Raw genomic sequence first — 12,855 nt, forward strand, 5'->3', positions numbered from 1 at the left:
GTGGGGGTGTGGGAGGAATGTGGTGGGGTTCAAGGTATAAGAGGCAATTTCTTGCGTATTTCACTCATATCTCGGCGGTCACTTAACGTATTTAAACTTTTCCAGGTTCAGATTGCACACCCGTGCTAAGTGCTCTTGTCCACGCAGTAAGACAAATTTCAAAACAAATTCCATTAAAAAATTTATGCGGACGGTTAAGAAATCTAACCACATGATCCTCCGGTTAGTAGTCCAGCGATCTTCCAACGGAGCTAGCCGACACGTATTTTGATATCGTTCACGACGTTTTTTTAAGTAAGGCATATCTTCACTGAACTGAATCCATCATACACGGACAACATAATATATTTTCATTTTAATGTTTAAAGTTGTACGAATTATTTTTGGATTGTAAATTAATAATCGATATGTAATTTGCCTAAGTAAAATCCATTGAAAGGTCCGACGCAAAGATAAGTTTTCATGTATTGCGAAAGACGGGAACACATTATGAGCTATCACTACTGTTATCGGAAAACGATCATGTTTGTTAGATCACTATGCTCTTTTGTAAGTTAGATATGTGATATCGTTGAAGTCCCCAATACATGCAACCTGCATCACCTTTTTGTACTGTGATGCCATTGACTATCAAAATAGTTTTATTACACACTAATAGAACAGTATTATATTCGTCAAAGAAGAAAATCGTCTTCAAACCTAACTGCTCAGGAGTTTGTTTTTGTAAGACAGGTATTTGCCACCATAAATTAAATACATGTTTGGTCAAAGCTAAGAAATAAATATTTATAACAAGCTTTATCTTTTTAATAACTATATATTTTAAACTGTCGATTGCAATAACCTACTAAGTTTCACGCGATACATAAACAATATGTGTAAATATTATATACACCATATTGCAAACTGGTAAAATGGCGATCCACAACGGAGTAGTTTACGCCAGAGAATATCTTCCTTTTCTTAACGTGTATATTGATTGCATTCTGTATCGTCACTGGGATAAAGCATATCTCGTGGTACTCATGCAAGTGTGTACACGCTCGGTATTTCCCCTACTTTCGATTTAGAATATACATTACGCGTAGGCGATTTTTTTTCACTGCGTGTGAACTTGTAAAAAAGATGTATATTTCTCATTTTTGGAGGAAAAAGCCGTAATAGAGGAATATGTGTATTGCAGAGACTGTTAGTAACCACGGTGTGAAAAGATTTACGTGATACTTAAGAATAATAATAACACAACGTATAGCTGTAATCGCGTGTGGATGGTGATGTGCAAACATGGTCATAACATAGTATGTAGCTATTTTATCAGCGGAACCAGTAGCTTTACATGGTTCAAAACGTAGTTACATTTGTTCTGTAACACAGTCGATCGATATACTGATGTGTATTCACATGCCAGGTATTTTTTTCCTACTTTCGATTTAGAATATAAATATACGGAGGTGAATTTGTTAGACGTTGCACAAACATGTCTGTCAAACAATACTTATGCGGCCCCTGTTTGGAGGAGAAAGCCGAAATAGAGGGCGTTGTGTATTGTAAAGAATGTGATGAACCACTTTGTGGTAAGTGTAAAAAGGATCATGTAAAGATAAAGGTTTCCAAGCACCACACGTTGTGTGACATTGCGGATATACCTCCCCGGGAGATAAAGGAACTTCTGAAGAGCTTGCTTGCATGCCCAAATCACGAAAAGGAAGAAGTGGTATACCTGTGTAAAGACCACGATATGACCTGCTGTAATAAGTGTGCTATGGCTGATCACAGAAAGTGCGAGGAAGTAAAGGTACTTTCTGATATTCTGAATGATATAAAAGTGGATTGTTCTGGATTGAAGACAGTGTTGCATGACTTTCAACGGCAAGGTGAGCGTCTTTTAGAACATGAACGCAACCACGAAGCATTGGTTTTTGAAATAGAAAATCAAGCGTTGGCTTCACTCCAAACCATTAAGCAGAAACTCTTAGACATATACGCGCACCTTGAGAATGAAGTGCTATCAGCTATTGCTGATAAGAAAAAAGAGATAGGAGAAAAAATCAAAACAAACAACGAAAAGGCACGTCAGTTTTTGAATGACATTAAACAGCAGTCAACTTATATTGAACTGGTTCAGAAATTTGGAATGAATGAACACGTTGTTCTCCTGCAGAGGCGCCTTAAAAAGAATTTGGTTTGCCGTATGAAATCAGCCATATGTGAATTGGAGAAAAGTAGAAGCAAATCTAGCTTTAAATGTGTTGAGGATACCTCTTTCGATAGTTTATTGATAGAAGTGAAGAATTCCTTGCGAATTGAAAACTTCACATGTGATGTAACAGAGACAGGCTCCGATACTGATAATAGTCAATATAAGCCATACACGGAGCGAATTTTACAGCTTCAATGTACTAAAGATTTAAGTACTATGCCCTTGTTTAACAAGGAAAAACGTCCCTATGCGAATTCATGTATATGGATAGATAAGTACATCGTGCTAGCTTTACGCTTAGTAAATGCGTTACTAGTGATTGAGGAATACAGTGATTTTGTATTATCAAAATTCATTTGTGACGATACTCCTTGTTCAGTTTCTAAGACAGGTCCAATGGACATGGTTATTACTTTGCCAAATGCTTGCAAAATTGCATTTGCACAACTACGTTATGGAAATGTGCACGTTATTACACAACTGAAAACAAGAATCCCGTATGACGATGTTACCAGAAATGCCCCACTCAACCAGTACATCTGTATGTCAAATAGCACGGGGCAGATCGACATTCTTAATAATGACGGAACGTTGCTTCGTGAAATCAATATAAGCTCAGACATAAAAGAGTGTGCACTATCAATATTTAGTTGTTGTACTTTTAATGCGCATAATAGTGTGTTAATAATATCAAATGGTGTGGAGAACACATTAATGGCACTGAACTTAAATGGAGAGAAAGTATTTGAATATAAGCGCGAAGAACTACATTCCCCAAAGCAAATCTCCGTGGATCCTTGTGGTAATGTGTATGTGACATCCTTTCATCACACCATACATCAAATCAGTCCTAGTGGACAATATATAAGATCTCTCCCTTTCGGACATGAAATAAAAACTCCGTTTGGTATATGTTTCAATAACACGTTTGATAAAATTGCTGTGAGTGGTGGAAATTACGGCGTCAATCAATATCTGCAAGTTTTTGCATTTACTTGATCATGGCTTATACCTATAATTAACATTCAAATAATTTAAATGTAAAGGTTTATCAAAACCCACGATATTTCGAACGCATAAACGAATGTACCGTATAACGTATACGTGTTTTGAAATGTGCATTTCAACGTATTTGAATAAGTGAATGTATTTGATTTTTACGAATAGTATAAAATTTTCAGATAATGCACTAGTATAAAATTCAGTTGTGTAGTCGTAGTGAATTGTTAATGAATTGCAGCTAAAATAAATAATTTAATTTTTGTATTTTCAATCCTTTGCATGTACAGTTTGTTTGCGAGATGTTTTGTAAAAGTAATGAAATATGTACAAAGGGACATCAACATACTAGCATTTTTATCGAGTTTTGTGCTTATATATGTTTAATATGTTACTACAAGTATTGCATATGCATATAGTCATATTTATGATAGTTAATAACAAACACTAGAAACTAGGTAATATGAACGTTTGAATTAATGTTTATTAATTTTCTCCAAGCCAAAACTTTAACCCGCTTTATTGTTGACAAATATGTGTACTTCTTGTAGTTAGTAATTCAATATCTCAACTTGATAAATGACATTGAGATAGATAGCTAACATGTTCACGCCATTGATCTGATTACAAGTATGAAGCGGTGTAAGCTTCAGCATTTATTTCATGATTAAGCATGTCATGTGCTGTTATTAATATCTATAGCGTTGATTTGCATATGATATATCTTTCAGTGTTGTTGATTCGTTATTAAATATTTCTTATTTAAGCTTTACGGTGTATGTTGCATTTCCTTCATCGACCATTTTCTTAACAAGCCGCTTTATGCTACTTGCAAATTGTTTAACTGTTAACTCTAAATTCTGTACTGAAAGTGCTAGTGAAAATAGTTTACGGTACTAGCGTTGAAATATAAGCTTTGACTGACACTAAGTCAGTGATAAGCATGTTCTTGTTTGCGTTTAATTAATCTATGACTTATGTTGCCTGAAATGAGCATGCAAACCGAAAAATCAAACCGACAAAGTCTCATGTTAACAAACAATAAGTGTCATTTAAAACACATACGATAAAAACCCAGTTTAAAATGTTAAGTAAGTTAACATTAAAAAGAATCATGTTCCTTATATGGCACAGCAAACAAATAAACTGTAATATGATAGGACCATTCCCGGAAAACAAATATGAATAATTATGAGTGATTTCCATATAGCCCAATTATCAACCCGATAAGGTTTTAATTTTATTAGTTCACAACTCATAATTAGTCTGGAGAATATATATGCTATAACGTATTCGGTAATCTTACACAAAATGACATGTCAGTAATAGTGACAAACACGGCGATACTATACAGAATGGGAATAAACAAGCCATCTTATATATATGAAACACATAAATAGTAAACATTGTTTGGTAACCGTAAACTTAAGCTACTATGTCCTTACAATTTACGACCGTCACACGATATGATACGTATCGGATCATGGTCTTTATCTGTCGCTTTCGGCTTATACATGCTGTATTGCAGTGACCTCTTGCAAGGACAAAGATAACATTGTGCGAATAATTGACAATATTAATGTTAAATAATAAAATAATCAGCACTTCTACGACTTCAACTACATGTACTACAACTACGACTTCAACCACTACAACAACTTCTACTACTACTACTACTACTACTACTACTACTACTACTACTACTGCTGCTGCTGCGGACGACGTATTTTTACACTCATCAGCCTGGCGCGCGGCCGATGATCGCGAGGACACCGGGTAATTTTGTAGCATCGGGCGGTGTCCGGATTAATTGTTAGTCTCACTTAAAATTTTACCCGACATCGGGCCCGGGAAGGAATCGAGTTGAGATATAAAAAATAATAATCAAACAATCGTCCGACATCGGATTAATTGTACGTGTATCGGCACCAATTAAGGCATTTTCTAGGGACATAAACATCGGCCGGCGACCGATTGCCGGAGGGCCTCCGCACGATGACTGACGGATGCCGGACGGAGCTAGCCATGATACATGTACAACGAATCTGATGTCGGGCGATCGCCGGGCGATAACCGTACTATGATCGTCCGATCTTTTTTCGATATCAACTCGATTCTTTCCCGGGCCCGTTATCGTTATCTTCTTAACTTAGTTTGGTATCTGTACGTCCATATTATGTGCATATAAACTGATTTGGTCTGAACACAAAATAAATGAGGAGTATTTTACAGTTTATTGCACATAAATGTGCATTATACAGATAAACATGAAGGTACATTTTGGTTTCATTTTCCAACACCATTCACATTCAAAAACTTGAACTAACCTATTGCTCACAATTCATAGTGTTTGTATTTAAAGATACTTTTTAATTTATACGCACTTTATTGTTAACAATTTTGAAAAGCAACATATTTTGTAATGCTAATACATACCATTTACAACGTAAAGGGATCTTTTCACGTTTTGGTAAATTGACAAAATTGATAAAAGTTGTTTCAGATTCGCAAATTTTCGTTTTAGTTATGATATTTGTGGGGAAACAGTAATATTGAACAATTACCATGGTCTAATATAGCCATTATATTCGGTCTTTTTCGTAATTAAGAAGTTGTCTCCCATTCGGGAAGGTATCACGAGTATCCCGGGTAAAAAGCGGTCCGTCTAAAATGCGTATATGACTCATATCCGCGGATATGACCGAAAAGTGCGGATATGGACGAATATAAGCAATATCGACACTTTTTCTGCAATGTTCATTTCAATTCTGGATTTTCGTAATTCCGTGTAAACAGAGTTGTCGTTCGTGCGGGAAGGTATACCCACTTCCGGTGTCAATATAAACAATGGGGAAAGACTACTGCTCTATCTTTGAGTGCCATAATTTCAGAGGCAGAGTAGGTAAATTTTCAAAGAAAGTGGTTTTACATAAAATGCCGAAGGACCCATGTACAAGAAAAGCTTGGGTAATAGCAATAAGCCGGAAGAATTGGTTCCCAACATTGTACACACGGGTATGTTCGGACCACTTTGCAGACGGCATCGGACCTAACTCTGTCAGTCGTAAAAAAGTTCCGACTGAGAATTTACCTCAGCGCAGAGTTCTTCCAAAACATGAGAGAATGGAGCGTACCATATGACAGCCCATTCCAGAAAATATTTCAGTCACCTCTGCCCTACATTTGCATTCGTAAGTAATAAATATGTAGCATGTTTTGTAATCACTGGTTGTCCACATGCAAAAAGGGTAAATACAAGTATCCTTCTGCCTATAGTTTCACCCATTCCTATAAATTCAGCCAACCCCATATTTTTGAAATTATGACATATTTCGATAAAACTTTTGGTATTTATCTTAATTTTGAAAATTCTATTACAAATGTGTTATTGTTTGGTTCAAAATGCGGTGTGTAGAAATACCGAAATACCCGTAATAACCAAAATCCCCCCTATTCCCCTTTACGTTTAATTATTTATCAAAAAACTGCGGAAATTTAGATAACATATTGCAAAATACACTGAATTCACTGATGAAACATTGTTTTGTTTGCAAGTTTGGTAGTGAAAAACGTAAATATAAACATTATTATTGGGATAACGAGAATGAATTCATAGTGCAAAGCACGGTCAAGTACTGAATACCCCACAATAAAGACCTGCAAGTGTCAAAAAATCATTGTGGGGCTTTTTAATGTTAAAAAGCAGTGGTACAGACAAAAACTTCAAAATGCAAATGTCAGATTTTGTTTTGAAGTAAAACAATTTTGTAAAAATTAAGAAAAATTTGCTTTAAAAGTTGTGTAAATGGCATTTTTTGCAAATATTTATTTTTGAATAGTATATTGGTGTTTAGTAGTCAATTAAAAGATTAATTTAATGATTTATATCAATAAATACAAACATTTAGTGTATTAATATCAAAATGACTGAACAGATTTATAGGAAAGATACTAACAAATCAAGCTTGCTAGATTGCCATCCTAGAATGTTACTAAGGAAATGTCTGATATGGAGATAATTTTGCCTTTATTTTGTTTTAAAGGCATACAAATAATAAAATACTAAATAACTGCACAAAAATGATTTCTTTATGAAGAATAAGCACAATTTGTATAGTAATAAATGAATTTATGATTAAATTTGCTTATAGAATATTCATTAATGAATATAGAGAGAGAAAGTTCAATACAAAAAATAAACATTTCAAGAAAAAAAGCAAGGCTATAATATGATTTCTTGATTAAAGACTTTTTCCTGGCCAATTTGTGAATTTTGGGATTGGGAATTTATTTGCGCTATGTCCACTGATTTTGGGCAAGTGTCAACTTGCTTCCACTCATTTTAACATTATTTGCGCGTAAAAATGCTTGAATTTCTACTTTGGAATAGTTCAACACATCCTCGACAGTTGTTTTATTATTTATTGGAATTAAATTCGACGATGTTATTATAGAATCCATACTAACTTTGTTGAAATGTACGCGCTTATAACTTTTGACAACCGGAAGTAAACAATACCTTCCCGCACGAACGACAACTCTTGCTCGACGTTAATTACGAAAAGACCAAATGTAAAATGAAAAATACACAATATGTATTTAATATGCATAGTAAAATATCTTATATTTGATTGTTACTATATATTATATTTTATTGGTAAGTAAAAATATGCACGTTATTTTATTCATTCAAATGAACAAAGGATATCGTAGTGCTACATTTAAATGTTTCAAGAATGATTATAACATTATAGTTGCGCTGTTATTGAAAAGCAATGCATGTCCCGCAAAAGTTTTAGATTTTTCGTTAATATTTCAACAGTTCATATTCAATATCCCGAAAAGTTAAAAATACGAAGCCTGTATTTTAAAGATCAATATTACAGCTGTTACATTCACTTATAAAACATAATATTAACGAAAGATATAAAATTTTAGCGGAACATGCATTGCTTTTCAATAACAGCGCAACTATAATGGTTATAATCATTCTTGAAACATTTAAATGTAGCACTACGATATCCTTTGTTCATTTGAATAAATAAAATGACGTGCATATTTGTACGTACTAATAAACTATAATATATAGAGGACATTTGTTGGATTCGGTGGATTATCGATTTTAAAGTGATATTATGTTGGAAAAATGATAATGTCTTTTAAATTGTTATATTTTGAGACAATACTAACATATTTAACACATATTGTGTATTTTTTTTATTAAACATTGCAGAAAAAGTGTCGATATTGCCTGTATTCGTCCATATCCGCACTTTTCGGTCAATCCGCGGATAGGAGTCATATTCACATTTTAGACGGACCGCTTTTTACCCGGGATACTCGTGATACCTTCCCGAATGGGAGACAACTTCTTAATTACGAAAATCCAGAATGCATCTTTGACGATTTAAAAACCTGAAAATTATAAAGCGTTGCAACGCGAAACGAATTAATATTTTGGAGAGTTCTGTTGCTGTCGTTTACTTTTTTGAAACTACGGAGATTGCTTATATAAAGTATAAAATACGTCTCTCATACATACTTGGCAGGATGACCGAGCGGTTACATTGGTTTTTACTCCAGGACTCCAGTTGTCACTGGATCGAGCCCTGATGCTGTCTACTTTTTTTCCATTTTTAAATTTTATTCTTTTACTGGAGCTTTTTAGATCCAATGTTTACATAAATCAATATAAAGCATTTAATGACAAACTTCAAAACATACCAATATCTGTGAAAAGGCCCCTTTAAGAACTGTAATTTTCCTCGTAGACAATGCAGTCAATTTGATATTCAATGAATAGTCTGCATTCGTCGCCTTGCAAGTATTGTTTTCATATCTGATTGGTTTATTAAATCTCAAGAAAACCACACTTCTTTCCCCTCCTCTCCGGATGGAACATTGGGGCTAAATTGGGTTGTCTCCATTTGCAATTTACGTTGCGTTGACGATCATGGAAGTGCTTGCAATTGATTGCTTTGAAGCATGATTTTTAATCAAAGAATAATGCAAATATGACAATTAGGAATTGCATGACACAATTAAAGGGTCGAATGATATTGGATCAACATGTCAAAACATTTAATCCTCTCACAACGTACCATGTGTAAACAAATCTGTGCAATTTTGTTTAGAAAGGCAGTAGTTCTGTATTCATAGCATGCAATATAATTCCGATTGGTCATGCAGATAGTGATTGCAGTATATCTCAGAAATGTAGGTATTACGTCAGAGGTATATGTTTGGCTGGCCATGTCACTTATGTGTTTTCATCTATAAAGCAGTGGTTTGGCAACTGCGTACTTGGCGATGCTGGGAATTTAAAGTGCGATGTTTTGTTATACACCGATAAGGAAAACGCTACTTCAGGTGGTAGGGTCACAGAAGTTAGGTAAACATGAGCGATTCGGGTGTATATTGATGAAAATTGAATGTTAAATTGATTAAGCAATTTTAACACATAGTTGAACATACGGTACAATACCAAGTATTCATCGCAGTAATGTGAAAAATATAGGTCATACAAATGTCGATGCGCAGTCTTTGGTTTCAGTCGAATTCAAAACAAGACATAATCAATGTGTCTTGGTGTATGAAGAGCTTTGCTGTTCAGATGCTGCTCAATATCTGTAGAATTATACCAAATCAAGGAATTGATACATGTAGCTATACAAACAGTTTCCTGTTTTCTACAGAAGAAAACCGTTTGGTTGATGCTGTTTTTTTTGTAACATTTATAAGTTCCTGGTGAACTTTCATGAAATAATGCAATTGTTACCTGAACACGACTCAAATCTGATGTAGTGGCCATTGTCTTTTCAACCATACTACCTGACAATTAAGAGCAATTTACTACATATCTAGGCGAACATTTTCCACGAAATAATTGTTAAACGTTTCAGGTTTTTGCTCGATACTATTCCGTGTACAATTTTAATCAAGTTGCACATTGCCTTTCCAAGTTCATGAAATTTTGCTATACAGTAAACGTAAATAAAATTAAATCGACAACAAACATTTAACTTGATAGTAAATGTTTATAGCATGAAAGGTCTACGGCGTTAAATGATATTTCAAAGGAATCGTTTATAATATGAATAAGCAGAAAGCAAAATACGATACAGTTTGCGAGTATAACATAATAAAACATATAATACCTATATTTCGATTGCCCCATATTTCTATCTATGGAAAAAGACGTCCTTAATGTTGTATTAAAAATAAAACATCCGTACGTTTCAATCATGGGTGTTTCAAAATTCAAGCGTAAGCCAAAGTTCAGTTGGACCATCAGATATGTCGAAGTCCTCTATTAGATACATACATTTGTCGAAAACGCTTAGTCCAGAGAATTCTCCATACTGAGCGATTTGTCTCCATTTAAGGTTATAAAACATGTTATACACTTCTTGGTCGTTAGATCAGACCCTACATGTCACTGACAATTTTGATCCTAGAGCCACATACGTTCGATGTTTGTGCAAGAATGCGTCACACGAGTCTTGTAAAATATTTAGTGATACACAGATAGTACTAGCCTAGAAACTTGACCGTACTGGGTTCAATTTTGAAACGTTCAACGTTCTGCATATTACCGGAACCTCAACAATAAACAACACATACATAAGAAACAAACTTAAGCGTTACAAAATAAATAAAATATGCGTTAAATTATGGGGCTTTGTTAATTTTACATAAACATGTATTATGAAAGCTTTTAAGTTTGAATACTAATAATTGCTTACTATGTTTACTATGTTTACCAACATCACTGTATTGGTTACAGGGCATTTGCATGTTTGCTGCAGTGTTATCGGTAAAAAATTTGCGCATATGTATGAGCGATACTATATTGATTGCACATACTTGTCAGTAACTATCAAGTTACCACACTATGTAGTTGCAGTATCAAGTGTACATACGATTAAACTGTTTTCTTTTCAAACATCTAACTGTAAACAAAACTGTGGTTCAATGTGTAAATAGTTGTGTCAATTATGTCTGAGTAAACACCAGATTTACAAGTACATTAATAAAAACATAGCTAGTGCATTGTGCTTGTTGTACACAAATTTCCTTTTAATGTTTGTGTTAAGTTGTATTCATACAATTTTTCCGATGTGTATTTGATCTAATTGATATGCATTGATTCTACGTGTACAATTGAATAAAACATTGTACACGGGTCGCCAACTGAGTTCATCATTAAATCAACTTCGATTCATCTTGCCCCAGAAAGTTGTAATTTTAAAGCTCTGATTTATATAAACCATTGAGTATTCAAATTGCTATTACATCGAATTCCTTTTTTTCTGTATGTGTACTTTTTATATGTGCTCACATGTTATTGCACACGTTAATGTTTTTTAATCTGTAACAGCGAACAAAGACATGAATGTAACAGCTAAAAGTAGCTCTTTATAGTATTAAGTATATTTTTTTTCAATTGTTTCTGTTTCAGTAAGGTTATTTTTCAACAAATAACTAAACCATACTTTAATACACACGTGGTGCTTAATTAAATTTTCATTTTAAAATAAATTCAAATGAATTCAACATTACATTATATCCGATCCAATTGTTTATTGATTAATGTTGATGGCCCTTTGATTGCATTATATATTGCTGATTTTTATATCGAACTAATAGTGACACATTTATAATCCCAAATGTTTATCTTTACTTTCAGATTAAATAAGTTAATTATTATCTTCACTTGAATCAAGATTGTCTTGACTTGAATTATGTATTTATGGTTTTAAAATAATTGTTGTAATATTACGATTTGATCTTTCAATCAACATTCAAGATCGAAGCCTGCTTAGTTTCAATACCAACAATCACTGCACTGTTACCTTAGTCTAAATACTTGCATGACTGTACTCGAGTTCAGTTCAGTGTGTATTACATAGTTTTGCATTATGCAAATATAAACGTTTGCGATAGTGGTGTCAAATTGCACGTCTACTTGAAATGAAAACAAAAAAAGTTAGATGTCAATGGTATACGCGCTAAATAGATTTTTTCAAAAACAATTTAAGCGTTAAAAGACAACTTTCGACAATTATGGCACACGAACTTAGTTTCAATCTTTAAAAATACTGTAAACTAAAAAGTAAGGAAAAATGGACATATTTCAAACTGTATTTATTTTATTAGGATTAATTATAGAAAGGTACAGGTAAGCGATATTATTTTATTTGAAGAAAAAGTATAAGCGCATGTGAACACAAATTCGATTTTCTCTTGTACAAAATAACGTACGGAATTTTCAATAAATACGTTTAAATCAAATACACGCATTAAATATGTTAGCATCCTGGGATAAAGCAGTTTATTTTATACCTAATGGGAAAATATGACATTTCTGCAGTGAAATAACAGCAGTGAAAATAAACAAATTGTTATTTTCACCGGTGAAAATAACAAATTTTGGAAACTCTTTTTTCTATTTATAGTGTTGTTGCACTCGTGATCATAGAAAAATAATATTTTATTGATAGATTTGAGACCTTTTTTTATGCTGCGCCACTTGTGAAAAATATTTTCTATGATCACTCGTAAAATAACAAACGATCTTACACGGACATGGACAAATATCCTCAATTTCTTCAGAATTTCGGTTGATCTGCTCCGTCGAATGCTATTTTAGCACG

General features: G+C 33.6%; 3 protein-coding genes across 3 annotated transcripts in view; all 3 read left to right on the forward strand.

The window, feature by feature from the left end:
- LOC127837258 (uncharacterized) overlaps positions 1 to 3,965 on the forward strand; it is a 405,532-nt gene extending 401,567 nt beyond the window's left edge. The window contains exon 3 of the transcript XR_008029200.1: positions 3,658 to 3,965. The gene's annotated coding sequence lies outside the window, so the exon portion shown is untranslated. The remainder of the gene's footprint in view (positions 1 to 3,657) is intronic.
- The window catches only part of LOC127837254 (long-chain fatty acid transport protein 4-like), a 456,835-nt gene that overhangs the window by 138,024 nt on the left and 305,956 nt on the right, over positions 1 to 12,855 (forward strand). The window lies entirely within an intron of this gene.
- The window catches only part of LOC127840009 (uncharacterized), a 54,339-nt gene that overhangs the window by 32,424 nt on the left and 9,060 nt on the right, over positions 1 to 12,855 (forward strand). Inside the window, exons 2-3 of the mRNA XM_052368398.1 lie at positions 1,875 to 2,539; positions 6,237 to 6,390. Coding sequence (XP_052224358.1) covers positions 1,875 to 2,539; positions 6,237 to 6,390 — 819 coding nt within the window. The remainder of the gene's footprint in view (positions 1 to 1,874; positions 2,540 to 6,236; positions 6,391 to 12,855) is intronic.

The sequence above is a fragment of the Dreissena polymorpha genome, chromosome 7 (assembly GCF_020536995.1).
Source record: "Dreissena polymorpha isolate Duluth1 chromosome 7, UMN_Dpol_1.0, whole genome shotgun sequence".
Lineage (NCBI taxonomy): Eukaryota > Metazoa > Mollusca > Bivalvia > Myida > Dreissenidae > Dreissena > Dreissena polymorpha.